Here is an 18,558-nt window from a genome sequence, read left to right as displayed (position 1 = left end):
TCAGGCCTCCTCAGCCTGGACTCAGCCACCCTTGTAGCTCACAAGTTGTTTAGGGACCCAGGTGTCCAGGGTTCAGATCCGGCTAGCTCCAGTCTGCCCCCGGGGCCTCTTCAAACAGCTGTCACGGACTAACCTCTCCAGCCCGTCACTCTTGCCAGGCCTCAGGTCTGGCTCCAGGGCTCACCCCACCCTCCCCAGCTCCTTCCCTCCCTCTTCCTTCCTTTCCTTCCCCCTCCCCTCTCCCCAGAGCTTTACCTACTCAGGACAGCCCCACCCAGCTGCGCTGGGCACATCCCATAATAATCCTTCTTCTTGCTAGCCCCCACCCCCCTAAAAAAAAAGAGAGAGGCGGCCATCCCATAATAGCCACCCACAAGAGACATTCCGCGGTGACCGCCCCCTCCCTGCAGAGCTGCCGGGAGCAGCCATCCCATAATAGCTGGCCGCCTGTTTTACTGGTTACGGCTGTGGAGGGAGCTGGAGAGGAAATGGAGGGGAGGGGGAAGGAGAGGAGGATCAAGGGCCCCCACTTTGTGGATGAGAGTGACAAGGGGAAGGAGAGTGACCCAAGGGGATGGGGAGCCAAGGGGACCTGGACAGGTGGGAAGTGTGGCCCACTGGCCGCCACAACCCTGCTTTGGGACCTTCTCCCCATCCTCAGGGGGTTCCTTTCCCCTTCAGCACCCGGAGATGGCTGCTAGTTAGGGAAGATGCCTAGGATGGGTTGAGGTGCTCAAACAGCCCGAGTGTGGGGGGTGGACTTCAGGTGTTCTCCTTGGGCCATGTGCGGAAGAAGGCAGACCTTAGAGAGGATGGCAAGAGTAAAGGGTGGGGGGGTCGGAGAAGCTCTCCTCAGGCCCTCCCCATTCTGCACCACCATCCCATAATAATCCCCCAGCCCCACTCCCCCTCCCACACACGACATCCCATAATATCTTCTGGAGAAGCAGTCCCCGCAGTAGGTACAAAGAGCTATCCCATAATATGCTCCCCCACCCCCACTCGCCACCCCCCCAACTTGGCCCCCCCCAGTCACATGCAGCCGGTGCCATCCCCCGCTGCTCCCCCCTCTGGCCACCGAAGGCCTTGCCAGCCCATAATACTCTTGCCTCTGGTCGCAGGAGGCCTCCAGCCCATAATATTCCCTTCCACCACCACCCCCCCCTTCCCGCCCCGCACCCCTTCCTCCCGCCTCCAGTTGGAGCCGGGCCTCACCAGCCCATAATATTCCCCAGTCTCCTAAGGCTGCTCCAGCCCATAATACTCTCCCTGTCTCCTAAGGCCTCTCCATCCCATAATACTGCCAGACGCCTGACCTGTGGGCCAAACCCCAGCCCGTTCCACACATCGAGGCTGTGTCAGCGCCGCCGGTCTCCCTCCCTGTCCCTCCCTCCTCCCGCCTCGGCGCTCTCCCTCCCAGGCTGTCTCCCTTCCGCCCTCCTGCCCTGGGCCCCTCTCCCGGCCCCACCCGGGCCTGCCCGGGCCCTCACTTCCCCTCCAGCCTCCTCTTTTGCCCTTTCTCCTCTGCTTGGTTCTTCATGCCATGCCCCCTCTTCTCTCCATTCGGGCACTTTCCCACCCACTTTTCTGTCTGTGGGATGGACAAGGGGCCGGTGAGGAGAGAGTGCCCCCAGAGGGCGACAGGCCAGTCACTGCCCCGGCCTCCTCCTTGACCAAGCACCGTGAAAGCTGGCCCCGCCTGCCTTGCTCACCCATCCCTGGCCCTGGTTCTGATTGCTGGCAGAGCTCCATCTGGGCGAGGATTCACCTGGAACCCTTGCTGTCTTCCAGAGACTCTCCCCTTGGGCATCACAAGCTGGCTTCACCAACGGCCTGTCCTCCCCAGACCGTGGTTGGAAAGAAAGCTCCCCCTTATGGGATGTCTCTCAGGTGCCTTTCAAAGGTGACCTCATTAACCCCCACTAGAACCCAATAAGTAGATGCTGTGATCCCCATTTCATGGGGGAAATAGAGCTTCAGAGAGGTTAAACAACTTCCAAGGTCACATTGCCAAGAAGTGACAGAGCCAAAATTAGTACCCAGGTTTGTTTGATGGCAAAGTTCTGAGAGCCTTTGGGATTCTCCAAACCTCTGGGAGAAACTTCACTCTTCAGTGTTTTCATTGCTCCTTTGGAAAAGACAGCATGGTGACAGTTCCCCAGCCACCCCGGTCTCCAGGGTCTCCTGAAAGAAGGGAGAAGGAAGGCTCCATGTGAGGTTAACCTCCCCCTCCACTTTTCTTCAGGGGACTCCAGGTGGCAACCCCACAGGGATTTCCCTCAAGATGCTCCAGGGCTAACAAGCATCTCTCCTTGTTCTCCTGAACTTATCTCAAGACCAGTGATTGTTACTCTTCCCCAGCTTCTCTCACTACATGGACAGACCATTCTACAGAGGATACGGACCTTGAGAAGAACCAAGGGGTGGTGTCCTCTTTGGTTTAGTTGGTGGACAGTCAGGAGTGCTGTCTTGGAGATGCTGGGCACATCCCAGGTGGAGGAAGGAAGTGCATGAAGGCTGAGGTGTCCAGCTTTGGGTGCTGCCCTTGAGCCACGTCCTTCCAAACCCTCCATGGGGTATGTTTTAGGGCCCAACACCATTGGAACCATGAATGAGCCCTGTTCTCAGCACTCACTCAGCCACAGTGGGTTCTGCACTGGGGTGGAGTCAGGTGAAGAGGGAAGGTGCTGGTGTGTTGTAGGGTGAGTGAGTTAGGAGCACGTGGAGGAAAAACTCCACTGAGTGGAGGGATAGAGATGACACAGTGGACTCAAGGTGAGAGCATGGTGGCCTATATGAGGAGAGAAGGAGAGGAAAGGACGCCAAGGAGCAGTGGGTGTAAGGGAACCGGGGATGAGACAGTGGGCTGTAAAGGAAGGGGAGATACAGTAGGGTGTTCTGTGAGGAGGAGAGGAGTTTGGGAGTCTCAGAGACACCTCCCACTTCCTGGTTGTGTGACCTTAGGACCTCAGCTTCTCCAGGATGTTTCATCTGTAAAGTGGGGGTAATCATTATTCCTAACTCAGAGGGTTATTGTAGTAATTAAATAAAACAATGCATTTTGAGCACAAAACTAAGGTCTTGGCGTGAAGTGAAGTGAAAGTCACTCAGTTGTGTCTGACTTTTTGTGACCCCATGGACTATGCTACAGTCCATGGAATTCTCCAGGCCAGAATACTGGAGTGGGTAGCCTTTCCCTTCTCCGGGGGATCTTCCCGACCCAGGGATTGAACCCAGGTCTCTGGCATTGCAGGCAAATTCTTTACCAGCTGAGCCACAGGGAAGACAAATTGCATAGAAAGTATTTTTACAATGTGTTCACACTCTTCTCCCTGTGTCTGCGATTTTCTCATTTTCCTCCTTTGGGTTTTCCTAACCCCTCAAAAGGTAAATTTCCGGACACAGGGTGGTCTCTGGATTTCCCACATGTAGCTGCCATTACATTGGCCACCCAGTCATCAGGGGATCCTGTGAAAATAGCAGTGGCTGCAGATTTCCTTAAACTTCCTGTTCGTATCAGCTTTTGCTCATTCCTCCGCTGCCTGTAACACCTCCTGAATCTAATCTCTGCACTGTGCAACATGTGGGATCTTAGTTCCCCAACTAGGGATCAAACCAGAGCCCCCTGCTTTGGAAGCACGGAGTCTCAACCACTGGACCACCAGGGAAGTCCTCCTGAATCTATTCTTGCCTCTCTGTTCTCATGGAAACCCTGTGGTTACATTGAGTGTGGGGAAACAGTCCACCAGAGCTTAAACGAAGGAGAGTCCACACTGGAGAAAACTTATTTCCATCTGCCACCGCAGGCACACCTCCTGGACCAAGCCCCTCACCTGTCTTTCTTTCTCCTTAGACTCTCCCCCACCTCATTTCCCTGTAGTTTATCCCACACAGTGTGTCAGGGTAGGCCGAACCTCACTCAAGAACCTCCAGGGACTGTCTGGTGCCCAATAAATTAATGGCTAGCGACTTCCCCTGCATTCTTCCATCTTCCATCTTGAATAATAACTATCGTTGACTTGTTCTTTGGTCCCCGCTAGGTAGTAAACTACTGCACAGCAAGGTTCTACTGTTCATTTTGTTGTTGGGTCTCTAAGTCACATCCAACCCTTTGTGACCCGTGGACTGTAGCCTGCCAGGCTCTTCTGTTCATGGGATTCTCCAGGCAAGAATACTGGAGTGTGGAGAACCAACCCATTCCAGTATTCTCGCCTAGAGAATCCCATGGACAGAGGAGCCTGGCAGGCTACAGTCCATGGGATCGAATATATATAAAAAAAAAGAATACTGGAGTGGGTTGCCATTTCCTCATCCAGGGGATCTTCCCAACCCAGGGATCAAACTTGTATCTTCTGTATTGGCCAGGAGGATTCTTTACCACTGAGCCACAGGGAAGCCCTATTGTTCATTACAGCAGTAATTAACACAACATTGTAATTCAACTATACTTCAATAAAAAATTTAAAAAAATGATTCAACTGTTCATCATTTCAACAAATATTTATTAGGTAATTCTTTGGCGCCAGACACTGTTCTGTATGCTGGGAATACATCAGAGAACCAAAGATCCCTGCCCCCAGGGAGCTTACATTCTACTTGGGGGGGGCAGTGAAGGGGAGACAGACAATAAACTATAAAAGTTATAATTAATAAATAAATAAGTAAATTATATAGAAAGAAGATACTTGCTATGTGAGTTTTAATTACTTTGGAATTCATCCACTTATCTGCATATAAAAATACTCAAATAGAGAACTCTCTGGCTATGCAGTGGCTAGGATTCCATGCTTTTGCTACCGAGGACACGGGTTCGATCCCTGGTTGGGGAACAAAGATCCTGTAAACCATGCAATGTGGCCAAAGCAAATAAACTCAAGTAATTTTTAAAAACCGTTGGGTTCAGTTTGGATAGGGCAAAATGCTGAGGCTTTGGACAATGATGACATTTGGTGCCCTCAGGGCCAGAAGGGCTGAACCCTAATGATGGAGCAATGGATGGAGCAGGTGCTAACCTGCTAACCACCAGGCCTCCTCTAGAGCAGCAGACGAGGAAAGCTCTGCTTCACGGTTCTCAGGGAGGATGCTGGGTCAGTTCTCCGGTTTGGCCACCAGGGGTCATTTTACCCTTGTAAATCACTATCTGGAGGACTCAGGTAAAGACACAAAAGGCTTAGTTCGAACTAAAACACACAGAGGCACAGCCTGGGAAACTCTGACAGTCACACACAGACACACACACATGCACACACACAGAAACATACAGCATTGAGAGACATAGAAATGCATGTGGGACATGAGCATGTCACCAACTCCCTCACTAATCTCACTAATAATGTCAGGGTCTTAGGATGACATAGTGCCAGCCCAGACTCCATTCAAGAAGGAAGGAAACAGTAGGTGGCCGGTATATCAGACTTTCATTTCCTTACTTCCAGCTTGCTAAGAGCAGTCACCCTGTTCCTGCCCTCCTGTCCATCATTCATTGGATTTACTTCCATGTAAACTTTTTGCCTGGCTCTTGTTCTGTTCCCTTTTCCCTGCCCAGAGAAACACCCACCCTCACCTCCTCCTGAGTATTTATGCAGCTAGTTCCACCCCCACCTCCCGCTGCAGCTCTAGGATCCCCAGACAATGCTCCACTGAGGTAGAGCACCTACTCGCTTTGCACCCTGACCCCCCTCCCCCCGCCCCCGCCAGAAGCTGCAAGCCTTACAGACTACAACTGGCAATTGACTTGAGCACTGCTCTTTCCCTGGCATCAATAAAAACAATGTATATAATGGCCTGGGAAGAAATTACACAAACTCTTAATGTTTCAGTACAGGTATGGTTCTAAAGCATGATCCGGGGATGGAATCTTTGAGAAAGTCTAAACTATTTTCATAAAAATACTACTAAGTTGTCATTTGTCCTTTTCACTCATTCTCACAAGGAGATGATGGAATTTCCCAGTGGCTTCGTGACACTGTTGCTCTCACAGCTATCGGAATGTGTGCTTGTGTATTTCTGTTTTAAAGTTATTCTTTTTGATTTCTAGTATGGTTAAATACTGAAAGAACAAAGTATAAGCAAAAGCTCTTTGGAATGCTCCATGTTTAAGAGTGTGAAAGGGTCTGAGACCAACAAGTCTGAGAACTGTTCCTTTAGTACAAGAATGTTCTCCTTATTGTATTATAGGTGAAGCACCAGATACGGAGAAGGCAACGGCACCCCACTCCAGTCCTCTTGCCTGGAGAATCCCAGGGACGGCGGAGCCTGGTGGGCTGCAGCCCATGGGGTCGCTAAGAGTCAGACACGACTGAGCAACTTCACTTTCACTTTTCACTTTCATGCATTGGAGAAGGAAATGGCAACCCACTCCAGTGTTCTTGCCTGGAGAATCCCAGGGACGGCGGAGCCTGGTGGGCTGCCGTCCACGGGGTCACACAGAGTCGGACACGACTGAAGCGACTTAGCAGCAGCAGCAGCAGACCAGGTGCCAGGTGGAGGGGGAAGAACAGAGGACCTGGAATGGAGGAGATCTTGAAGGAGGAAGGAGAAGGCAGGACTTAGAAAGGGAAACAGGGACCAAGAACTTGGAGGGAAAACTCGAACTCACTTTTGCCCTGCCCCCAACTACCCATGCTGGGCGTCAAGTCTAAATTGTTTCAAGTCACTAGACAAGAAGGAAACCAATTCAGTGAGCATCCAATACGCTTTTGTATTATTAATATATGCCTCAGTGCTGGGCAGGCGGAGCCTCCTACGACTCCCTAAGTCTGCTGTGGTCGGTCTAAAGGCAGGACACCCATCTTCTGCTCCATCTACCAGCTGTGGGCCGCGTCTCCTGCCTGCCAAGGGCATTTCATCCAGTCTCCTGCCCCTGCACGGGCAGGTTCACAAGCAACACTTTCTAGGGGCTGGGGAAGGGGTCCTCCCCGGCTCACCATCACCCCCAGTTAAAGACATTTCCAGAGGCGCTCTTCCTTCCGCGCGCCCCTGGGCCCCACACTTCGTTCTCTTCTGCATCTGGGAGCGAGAGCTGCCACTCCTAAGTCCCAGAGCCTACCCTACCGCCCCCACCCCGGTGCATACCCCGGCGTGTCTGAAAGTGCCAGAGGCGCGGGAGCGGGCAGCGAGGGGACTGCGCTCTGGCACGAACGACTGTGCGTTCAGAAGGACGAATCCTCGTGGGACGGGGTGAAGGATGACCGGGGGTCGGAGGGCCGGAGCTGCCCCTGGCTGGCGGTGGTCAGAGTAGAGGCGGGGGCAGTCTCGGTGAGCGGTTTAGCGAGCTCCTCCTTAGCCCCGTTGGCCGCAGAGGTCCTGGCCCGGAGCGGGGCGCTCAGGCCGCGCAGGGTGTTGCGGAAGCCCTCGGCGCTGAAGTAGTACACAAGCGGGTCGAGCACGCAGTTGGCGCCGGCCAGCAGCACCATGACCATCAGCACCCCGCGCACCTTTTTGCGCGCCTCGGAGCTGGCGGGCACTACCTCGCCGCGCAGCAGCCCGTACACGGCCAGCGTGGCGTTGTAGGGCACGAAGCACAGCAGGAAGATGACCAGGCTCGCCAGCAGGAGGCGCACCGTCTTCCGCCGCCGCTGGCTCCGCGTGGCGTCGGGCCGCGCCAGGGTCCAGAAGACGCGGCCCGACGAGTAGACCACGGCCGCCAGGGGCAGCAGGAAGCCCAACGCCTCGGCCAGCAGCAGAAGCGGCAGTAGGCTGCCCTTCCACAGCTCGTCGCTGAAGCTCTCGAAGCACAGGGACACGTAGCGGCCGTCTCTGGCGCAGGACGAGGGCCGGTGCGCCAGGATGGTGGGCACGGCGAACACCAGGATGAGCGCCCACACGCCCAGGCAGAGCAGCCGCGCCACGCGGGGCCGCCGCAGGTGGCGCAGCCGCAGCGGGTGCACGATGGCGGCGTAGCGGTCCACGTTGATGAGCGTCAGGAAGATGCAGCTGCCGTACATGTTCATCTGGAAGACGGCGCCCGCCAGCTGGCACAGAAAGTCCGGGAAGGGCCAGTAGTGCCGCGCGTAGTAGGACAGGCGCAAGGGCAGCGAGAGGGTGAAGAGCAGGTCGCTGGCCGCCAGGTTGCACATGTACACGCTCACCACTGAGTGCACGCGCAGCGCTCGCAGGAAGACCCAGAGGGCCAGCGCGTTGAGGGGGAGCCCGGCCGCCAGCACCACGCTGTAGACCACCAGATGCAAGTGATGGATGGGCTGGTAGTCCGGGCACTCGGTGGGAAGAGACTTGTTGGCCGAGGAGTTGGCTTGCATCGTGCCACTGTGCGCCGAGGAGCTAGGCTGGGGGCATCAGGGGGCGCACCCGCGTCCTAGCATCACGTTCATCTCCAGTCTCCAGGGCCGGGGCCTGGGGGCTGCACAGAGAGCCCCAGAGCAAGTGGAGGTTCAGCATGGGCGTGTGGGTTGTGGTTGCAAGGCAGCCGGCTTGGGGGAAGGTGGGGAGCAGTGGGATGCCTTTGCTCACAGCCTCATCGGCAGTGGAGACCTGGAGCAGGAGGGAAGCCAGAAGTCAAAATCGTGCAAGGAAGGGCTGAAGATACAAACGTTATGGAGCTGAACTCCCTGGCCTCTTGAGACCTTTTCCAGCCTCAGATCTTTCCCCTACCTTCCTTCTGTGCCCAGAACAGCTTTCTGCAGCCAGCTCCATGGCACAGTGTTAAATGCACAGGCTCTGGAATCAGAATTGCCTAGGTATAAATCTGTGCCTTTGTCCTCGTGTGCCTTAGCCACTTCCCTGGTGGTCTAGTGGCTAAGACTCAGAGCTCCCAAGGCAGGGTTCGATCCCTAGTGAGGGACCTAGAGCCTACATGCTGCAAACAAGAGTTTGCATGCTGCAACTAAGACCCTGCACAGCCAAATAAATAATTTTTTTTAAAGGAAAGAAAACTGACTTAATATCCCTACCCCTCATCCTACTTCACAAGGTCATTAGACTCAACAAGACCATATGTATGAAATGCTTTGGTTACTGTTATTATCTGCTAATATCTCTTCCTTTCTTCCTTTCTTCTACAAATGCTTCCTGGGACTTTAGAAGGTTTCAGGTATGTTCACAGCAGTGAACAAAGCAAAGGACTTGCCCCCACCTATTTTCCATTCCACTGAAAGGAGACAGATGATAAAGTATTGGTAAATAGGTATTGGCTTCCCTTGGTGGATGGCTCAGGGGTAAAGAATCTACCTGCAATGCAGGAGCCACAGCAGATGTGGTTCAATCGCTGGGTCCAGAAGATCCCCTGGAGAAGGTAATGGCAACCCACTCCAGTATTCTTGCCTGGGAGATCCCATGGACAGAGGAGCCTGGCGGGCTACAGTCCATAGCATCGCAAAGAGTTGGACATGACTGAATGATTTAGCACACACACACGCACACAAATAGCTATTATGTCAGGTGGTGAGAAGAACTGTGGAGCCCCTCCTGGCACCAGCCTGTTCTGCTTGTTCCCCATTATCTAAAGAATAAAGTTCAAACTCCTGAGTACAGGACGAAATCCCAGCCTCATCTCTGCTGTTGCCCCTGTGTGGGCTGGCTTTGTTGTCAGAGCGACCCGGTTCAGCTGGATGGTTTGACCTTGCTCACTCTCAGTGTCTGCATTTGTAAAATGGGGACAGTAATAGAATGTGGGTCCCATAGGCTGATGGCACACCTCAGCACAGTCCTGCCAGACGGGAGAAGGCCCCGTGAGTTGAACTTCTCTGGGTGCTTCCCTGCAGAGTCTGTTTCCTAGTGAGGATTCTATGATGGGGGGAGATGGTGGTTTGGTCCTAAGGGCTTGAAGGGGGCGCTTAGCGCAGAGAAGGTGGCAATGAGGCCAGGAAGTACTGTGGGCTCTGATAAGACTGCCGGAAAGGGCAGACCACAGCCACTGCCATCCTCAGGCAAAAGGTGGCAGACGAAGGGTGTGGCCAGAGGTAGTGGAGTCAGAAGACAGGACTTGATCTCAAGTCCTTCTTTAATGCCAGAAGGCCACAGAAGCGACCCCTCCATTGTGATCCCCACATGCTGTCTGTTTTGTGTGTGCTGCAAAATATACAGAACTTCAGAAAATTACCATTGTAACCATTTCTAAGAGTACAATTCAGTGACATTAAGTACAATTGCAGCATTGTGTAACCATTGCCACTATTTCTGAAACTTTTTCATCATCCCAAACAACTTTATACCCATTAAGCAATAACTGCTCATCCCCCCTCCCTCCCTCTCCTGGCAACTTCTATTCTACTTTCTGTCTGTGTAAATTTGCCTATTCTAGACCCCCTCCTCTGAGTGGAAGCATAGAATTTCCATCCTTCTGTGTCTGGGTTATTTCACTTAGCTTAAAGTTTTCAAGGTCCCTCCATGCTATAGACTGTATCAGAGTTACAGTCTTTTATGGCTGAATAATATTTTCCTGAGCTTCCCAGGTAGGTCAGTGGTAAAGAACCTGCCTGCCAATGCAGGAGACGCAGGTTCGATTCCTGAGCCGGGAAGATCCCCTCCCTGGATGAGGAAATGGCAACCCACTCCAGTATTCTTGCCTGGAAAATCCCATGGACAGGGGAGCCTGGTGGGCTATCGTCCATGGGGTCTCAAAGAGTCGGACACGATTAAACAGCTAAACAACAAAAACAAATATTTTCCCATATAAACACCACACTTTGTTCATCCGTTCATTTGTTGATGGTCACTTGGGATTTTCCATCTTTTGGATATTGTGGGTAATGGTAATGAACATGGGTGGCCACATGCTGACTTAGGGATCTTAAGGAAAGAAGTTATCTGAAGACTCTGAGCCATTATCCCAAAATACTGAACCTACTCCTTTCAGTAGGAACTACTTAAATCTTTACATGGAACAAAGTTGTAAACCTAATTGTCATGCGTTTCCTAGTGTGTTTTTCACTTGCTTATTTGTTCTCCCTCCAACCAGCAGTTGTAGACTCCAGCAGTTTAAGACTTGTAAGAAGCACAGCTCAAGAATAAAGAAACATTTCCCCTATGAAATACCAATTTCATCAACGAAAATAATGCTGAATGGGTCTTAAACATGCGGAAAAGCAAGTAACACCAGATTCTCTTCCTAAAATGTGCCCACCTCCCATGATCCTTTGCTCCAGTCATGCCAAACTAGTGGTAATTCTGCAAATACTTGACAGCTTCAGGGGTCTGCCTTTAGCGTGCTGTCTCTTCAACCTGGAATGCCCTTTCTCCCCTTCTCTGACTGGTAAACTCAGCCACTTCTCAGGGCCCCATAATGCCTTTCCTGACTCCCGCCCTCCCACCAGGCAGGCATAGTCCCCTCTCTGGTGTCTCCCCAGCACTTTGGACGCAGGTCAGCTCTTCCTACTCAGGCAGTGATGAGCTGTTCTTGGTCTGCTCCTCCCACTCACCCGTGAGCTCTTTGAGGGAGGGCCTGTGGACTGTGACTTACTCATCTTTGTAGCCCCAGCCCCTCCCTCCATAAATGTTGAGTCAAAAATAATAGCTGCCTTACTGATCACTTACCATCTCCCTGGGTGCCTTCTAACTGCAAGCTCTAATCCTCCCAGCAGCCCTTGGAGGTCAGTGTTTCTCCTGATTTTTACTCAAAAGTGGCCAGTGAGCAGTGAAATCAGGACTCAAACCCAGGACGTCCCACCTCCAAAGTCCAAGCTGCCTCCAATAAGAATGGGTGGGTGGGTGTGAGCTGGATGCTGCACCTAAATTTTATTGCTGCCTAGATGAAATCTGTGCCCATAGGTGAACGCTTTTACTTCCTGCTTTGTCCAATTGAAATATGTGCTGTTTAATAACCCACTTCCTTCTTTCTCCCACTTCAAACATTGGTACCACGGACTCATCTCTCACACACACAAATATGCCCTCCTGACAATTTCTCCTTACCTACTGAAACAGTTTTCTGCTTTCAGCTCCTCAGGTCATGTCCTGTGTATTTGTCCCATTTCCCCAACCAGATGATAAGGTCCTAGGGTGAGGATTAAACCTTTCACAGCTTTCTTCCCAAGCTCACTCACGCTTCAGTCTTTCCACTTAGCAGGCCCTTGTGATATGCACTGGCTGCCTGGCAGGAAGTCTTCCCTCTGCCCCCCATGTCCATCCAGCCTGTAATCCTGTTATAATATTTCATGTATCATTCCAACCTCTTCTTATCACATTCCTGACTATCTTTTCCACATGTGCAACTCAGTGAAAGGCATGTCCCTTTGGAGAGCCTTGTTTGGAAACTGCTTGTGATAAAACTTCCGTAACAGTTTACGGCTGCAATTTTTGTTGCTGTTTAGTCCCTAAGTCATGTCTGACTCTTTGCGACCCCATGAACTATAGCCCGCCATGCTCCTCTGTCCATGTCCATGGGATTTCCCAGGCAAGAATACTGGAGTGGGTGGCCATTTCCTCATCCAGGGAGGGGATCTTCCCGACAGGGATCAAACCCAGAGCTCCAGTATCTCCTGCATTGCAGGCAGATTATTTACCACTGAGCCACCTGGGAGGCCCACAGCTACAATTACAGTAGCATTTTACCCTTCTTAACCATTCTTTGGAGAATCAATAGCTCCCTACAGCTAGAATGAGTGAATAAGTGAATGGATAATTCTTTTCCAAGAATCCCAAATCTCTCAGCACTTCCTTCGTGGCTCAGTGGTAAAGAGTCAGCCTGCCACGCAGGAGACACTAGAGACCTGGGTTCGATCCTTAGGTCAGGAAGATCCCCTGGAAGAGTAAATGGCAACCCACTCCAGTATTCTTGCCTGGAAAATCCCATGGACAGAGGAGCCTGGTGGGCTACAGTCCATGGGGTGGCAGAGGGTTGAACAGGACTGAGTGACTAAGCACACAGCACACAAGGCTCTCATCAACAACACTGTCATGTTAGTGAGACCAGAATGTATTAGGTGAGCTGCTACTAAAAGGTGGAGTTAGGAATTCTTCAGAGATGCTCTTTCCTCCCTCCATTCCAAAGCCGAGAAGCCCTTGGGTTGATGTCTCAAAAAGCCACCCCTCTCTGACAGACTCACACAGAATGGCCTAAGCTGAGCATTGAGAGCTGCCAGGCCCCTGCCCTGATCTCCCACCCCATCCGCTTGCTTCCCTGGAGCTCCTTGTCAGAGGAACTGAATGGGCACGGTGCCAGGCCAGATGGCAAAGATGGGAAAAACTGCCAAAAAGGAGGCAAACAGGAAACGGAAGGAGGGCTCTAGGTGTGGGGGAGGGGCAGCAAAGTCCTCTCCTCTGCCCTGCCGTCAGCAAGAGGTCAGGTTGGGGATGGGGGGCGGTAAAGCAAAGAAACAGCAGCAGCCCCAGAAGAGCAGAGACACTGGGACTTCATTTCCCCAAGGAGAAGGGGAACTTGAAGGCCTCAGCAACCTCAGCATGCCCAGAGGTCACGTGAGCACGCAGCTGCACTCACATGCAAGGCCACAGGCAGGTAAGGGTGAGCTGAGGGATAGGCACACAAGATCACTAGTAACATACAGATCAGTGTGTAACACGTGTGTGTGCACAGAGCCTCAGACAGCCAAGCCAGGAGAGAAGGGCAGACCCAGCCCCCATCTTCGGGACAACATCCTTAGATGGAGAGACAGACAGGCAGCTTCAGGGGCACACACACAGGTGTGCAGATGGCCACAAGCAGATCCCTGCCCCAGGGTACTGAGAGGCAAAGAGAGGCCCAGGGACTGCCCCTCCGGCATCCTGCCCCCACCCCACACACACCACGCACAGACCAGAGTATGCGCGGTCACTCTCCTCCTCGCCTTCTCCGTCCTTCAGCTTGCCACAAGCACACCCGGGGCCCAGATCCCTTGTGTCCCTGGGGCCTCTGGGACCAGCCCCACTGCCCTCTGAGCTGGGCTGGGCACCACGCTTTGCTGAGATAAGTCAGCAGGGCAGGGCTATTTTCTGCCTTGGCAGGAAGTGAGAATGGAGAATAAAAGTGGACAGGAGGCTAGATCATGATCTTTCCCTTCCTCTCCTCCACACAACTGGCCCGTGGCGTCCACCCTTCTGGCGCCTGACCAGGGATGCAGAGGGGAGCTGAACAGAAGGGGGGTGGGTGATTTGGGACACTGATGGGGGCAGGGAGGGAAGACAGACCCCTCCAGCTTCCTCCTGTCTGCTACCCTCCCCATGGGCTTCCTGCCCCTCTTCCCCCCTGCTCTCCCCGCCTCTCCGCACATCCACCAAAGGCCTTGCTCTTCTTCTTCGGAATCTACACCCTTCAGAAATTTGGAAAGTGGGAATCTCCAGTATCTTCATTCTTCTTGCCCCAGAAGACCAGCTCTGAATAGCTCTGACCTACTTTTAGATTTGGGCAGTCAAAAGCCCGTCAGTGTGTCTCCCCACCCTCACCCCCACCACACACACTGTGTGATGGCAACCAGACCTGGGGAGCTAGCTGAACCCACTTCCTCTCCTGCCACACCCTGACAGCCATGAGAGGAGGCAACCTCTACCCACAGACACGTGTGATTGTGAAGACTCTTAAGGCCTGTATGTTCAGATTCCCCAAACGGATGCAAACTGTACTGAGCGTCCAGCAGAAGCATGACAAAGTCTAAAGGCTTCATGAAAATCTGTCCCAGGGCTGCTCTGGAACACAGATGAATCCCGCCCATCAGCTTGTCCTGGGTCTGGGGAGTCTGTGAAAGTGATTGATAGTCGCTCAATCTTGTCTGACTCTTTGCTACCCCAAGGACTGTAGCCCGCCAGGCTCCTCAGTCCATGGAAGTCTAAGGCAAGAATACTGGAGTGGGTAGCTGTTCCCTTTTCCAGGGGATCTTCCTGATTCAGGGATCGAACCTGGGTCTCCCGCACTGCAGGCTGATTGGGGCAGTCTGTAAGGTGGAGATAGTATCAGGTCACCAGGTTGAGTGGATATCCTCCTCCTGACCCAGGGGTCATGGTCTTCCCCTCCACGTGTCCTGTCTAACCTCCATACTCCTTCCTCTCTGGTCCAGGCCTGCTCTGCTTTCTGTAGCCCAGATGCTGCTCCAGCCTCTCCCCACCCTTCCCCTCTTGGCCTCTCTTCCAGCTCTTCCAACATCATCCTCGGTTGCATCTTTTCCCTCTCTCTATTCTCACCCCATCTCTCCTTTCTAGGAAAAGGCCAAAAGTTCAATGATTAGTTGCCCAGTGAGTGGCTGTCACCTCCCCACCTGCATACATTTCTCCACCCTGCTGTCAAGAGCTGGAAAAACAGGAAACAAAGTCCCAATCGCTCAGGACTTGGATGGGATCAACTCTCGGCAGCCCTGTGCTCTGGGTGGTCCTTGCTTTGGGACTTGGCTGGGTCCCACAGACTCAGAGAAACCTCGGGAAACCTTTGGATTCATGAACCTGGCCCTGCCCTTGGGCAGCACTGAGTGTGTGCAGTGTGGAGCCCTCAAGCCTCTGCGGTCCCTCCCCAGGGGCCTGGGCTTGGAAGGCTTCTGAGCTGCTGGGGTGCATACTGAGGGCACCAGACAGGGACACAGCCAGGCTCTGTGGTCTCTGGGTGGCCAGGAGGTGAAGCTCAAGGGTTAAAAGTTTCTGCTTCTGTCTCAACCCCAACCCTTGCCTCCAGGTCCCCTTTGGCAACAACCTCAGCTCACTCTGAAGGGACCAGAGATGCGACCTGATGGGAGGTCCCCTTCCCATCAGGGAGGCCCCCACAAACAGGGAACAGCTACCCTCAGTGGTGTGACACACAGGTGTCAGGAGGCCCTGCTCTTGGACTTCCCTGGTGGTCCAGTGGTTAAGCATCCACCTTGCAATCCAAGGGACACCGCTTTGATCCCTGATCTGGGAAGATCCCATGTGCCTCGCGGCAACTAAGCCTCTGAGCCGCAACTACTGAAGCTCCACGCATCTAGAGCCCACGCTCTGAAACAAGAGAAGCCACCGCGATGAGAAGCCCGTGTGCCACAACTAGCGAGTAGCCCCCATTCTCTGCAACTAGAGAAAAGCCCGTGTGTAGCAAAGAAAACTCAGCACAACCAAAAATACATAAATAAATATTAAAACAAAAACAAAAGAAGGCCTTGCACACCCTCAAATATCACCTCCAGCCCAACCCTGTGCCCAGTATCTGAAATTTTATCCACTGCGTGACACTCCTGGACAACATTCTACTAGACCTGGCAGGACTTTGGAGACGCCTGGCCTAAACATCATATAAAGAAAACGCCCTGGGTGAAGGCAGTGTCTCTCAGGCGTCTGTAAGACACTGGAGTTGGCTGGGAAGGTCCCTATGAGAGCAGGTCTGTGCCTTGAACCAGCTCGGGAGTTTAATCAGGTCAGGTCACTGTCACCAGCAGAGGCCTGGCCCTGGATGAGTGGGCGTTGGACGTTGTCTTATCTGAGAATGGGAGAGGGTTGGAAACCATCCCCAGAGGGCCCTCCTTCCTCAGTGGCCCTGGGACCCAGAGTTCAGCGTGAGAGTAGGTGGTGAAGAGGAAGACCCAGCCCCCAGGACAGACAGGCCCAGGGGCTGGCTTCATGCTTCAGGGCACGTCCTCTGTCTGCGGTCTGCCTGCCTGAGGTCGTCCATTTGAGCTCTTTATTCAAAAAGATTTCCCCAGTCCCAGGGCCCCCTCTCACCTCCACTCCCACCCACGTCCCTCAATTCTAAAAGAGGGGTGCTGTCCCTGTGAGGTTCAATCCCACCTGTGACAGCCCCTTACCTGTGCTCATCGGTGTGGCTCGCCGCTGTCCCAAGCTGGCGTCTGCCTGCTCTGCGCCGGGCTGGGCTGGTAGGACCTGCTCCCGGCGGTGGGACACACCCACCTCGGCAGATCTCAGCAGATCCCGGCGCCCTGCACGCACCCGCAACCAACCCCAAGACGGCGGGCAGGGAGAGAGACAGAGGAGGAAGCGGGTGACCTCAGTGCCTTCAGTTTGGCCAGAGAAGAAACCTCAGCAGAAAATGGCACTTAATGCAGCCCCAACCCTCACCCACTAATGCCCCCCCCATCCCTCACACACCCCTTGTAGTTTCCGGGAAGCCTAGCTGTCACACCCCACTACTGCAGATTCCAAATGACTAACCCCAGCCTCTTGCTCTCCTGCCTGTTCCCCTTGGCTGTCTCGTCTCTTCGGGGTTCCAGCAGATGGTTTTGCTCTTGTCATAGGTGGCATATACCTCCCTCTGTGTGTTTGTGGGGGAGGGGGAGCAGGACTCAGAAGACAACCCCTAGTCTCTGTAGCCTGGGCTGAGCCCCCTGTCTTCCAGATCAATAGGGCCAGGCATGTTGTCTGCGCTCAGTGCAAAAAAACAACAAAAAAAATGAGCTTTGAGCCCTAGGTGAAAAAGGACATTGTGGTTGAATGAGTACTGGAAACATTAAGTTGAACAGGTTTCTCTGTTACAGGGTTTCTCAGGGTCTTAAAGGGTTGACCACGTTTTAATAATAAAAGCTGGGTGATGGCGGCATGAAGGTACATTGTGTGTTAGTTGCTCAGTCATGTCTGACTCATTGCGACCCCATGGACTGTAGCCCACCAGGCTCCTCCTTCCATGGGACTCTCCAGGCAAGAATACTGGAGTGGGTAACCATTCCCTTCTCTAGAGGGTCTTCCCAACCCAGGGATCGAAACTGGGTCTCCTGCATTGCAGGCAGATTCTTCACCGTCTGAGCCACCAGGGTTGCATTACTGTATATTTGTGCATGCTTGAGCTTTTCCATAACGTTTTCTATTAAATGCTATACAGTTACCCACGTGTGTGACTCCAGAATACGTTTTGGGAGATCCGTTATTTTTTTTAATGTGGATAATTTTTATGAAGTTTTATTGAATTTGTTACAATATTGTTTCTGTTTTTTTTGGTTTTTCTGGCATATGAGATCTTAGGTTCCTGAACAGGGCTCTAATCCACACCCCCTGCCACTGGAAGGCAAAGTCTTAATCACTGAACAACGAGGGAAGTCCCCCAGGTTATTTTTTTAAACTTTTTTAAAAAGTTGGTATGTTGTATTTTCATTTTTATTCAATTCAAGAAATTTTCTTTTTCCCTTTTTTTTTGGCCACGTGGCATGTGGGATCTCATTTCCCCAACCAAGGATCAAACCTGTGCCCCCTGCATTGGAAGCATGGAGTCTTAACCACTTGACCACCCGTGAAGTCCTGATCCCAGGTTATTAAAGGCCGACGCTGGAGTCACATCTCTGTGCACGCTGTCATGACGCCGCTCCCCCACATTTGGACCATTGGGCCCGTGACTGGATGTCAAAGCAAGGGCTTCCGGCCCAGTTGCTTCCTCCCTCCTATAAAAGGCGAATTCTGCCTTACTGCCTGGGGCTGGACCCCCTGGACAGTCTCATTCAGATGACCCTCCAGAGGGACAGTCCTACACTCACATCTGAGATCATGGGATCAGAACTTCAGAAATGGAGACACACATGCCCTCATGGCCCACACGGTCCCCAAAGACACCGGCCATGACTTCTTCTGACTTCTCAGTCTTCTCCTGGCACAGGACTGCTCCACTGAGAGCCACCCCCAGGGTTCCCTTGCCGACAGATGGCTCCATAAGTGCCAGGGGTTGGAGGACTGACTCCCTGGGGGCAGGGGGCAGGCAGGCCCAGGAGGGGATCA

General features: G+C 52.9%; 1 protein-coding gene across 4 annotated transcripts; it reads right to left on the bottom strand.

Annotated features, from left to right (window-relative positions):
* Positions 1 to 1,985: 1,985 nt before the first annotated feature.
* LPAR5 (lysophosphatidic acid receptor 5) lies at positions 1,986 to 16,919 on the bottom strand. Of its 4 annotated transcripts, XR_014081661.1 has the most exons (8): positions 11,869 to 13,061; positions 11,491 to 11,637; positions 10,434 to 10,600; positions 8,611 to 10,026; positions 7,075 to 8,490; positions 6,373 to 6,505; positions 2,406 to 2,991; positions 1,986 to 2,184 (listed from the first exon to the last, which is right to left on the bottom strand). XR_014081661.1 is itself a non-coding variant. In XM_081588184.1 (5 exons), the coding sequence occupies exon 5, from the start codon at positions 8,256 to 8,258 to the stop codon at positions 7,152 to 7,154; it is 1,107 nt and encodes a 368-aa protein (XP_081444310.1). In that variant the 5' UTR covers positions 8,259 to 8,490; positions 8,611 to 10,026; positions 10,434 to 10,600; positions 11,491 to 11,637; positions 11,869 to 13,059; the 3' UTR covers positions 6,024 to 7,151. The 4 variants fall into 4 exon arrangements, 2 of the variants coding, with proteins under 2 accessions (XP_081444310.1, XP_081444309.1); XR_014081662.1 differs by lacking the exon at positions 1,986 to 2,184 and having other exon boundaries at positions 10,430 to 10,600; XM_081588184.1 differs by lacking the exons at positions 1,986 to 2,184; positions 2,406 to 2,991 and having other exon boundaries at positions 6,024 to 8,490; positions 11,869 to 13,059.
* Positions 16,920 to 18,558: the final 1,639 nt, after the last annotated feature.

Source organism: Giraffa tippelskirchi, chromosome 4, assembly GCF_054371585.1.
Source record: "Giraffa tippelskirchi isolate mGirTip1 chromosome 4, T2T-mGirTip1v1.2.pri, whole genome shotgun sequence".
Classification (NCBI taxonomy): Eukaryota; Metazoa; Chordata; class Mammalia; order Artiodactyla; family Giraffidae; genus Giraffa; species Giraffa tippelskirchi.
This window is presented reverse-complemented; position numbering and strand designations above follow the sequence as displayed.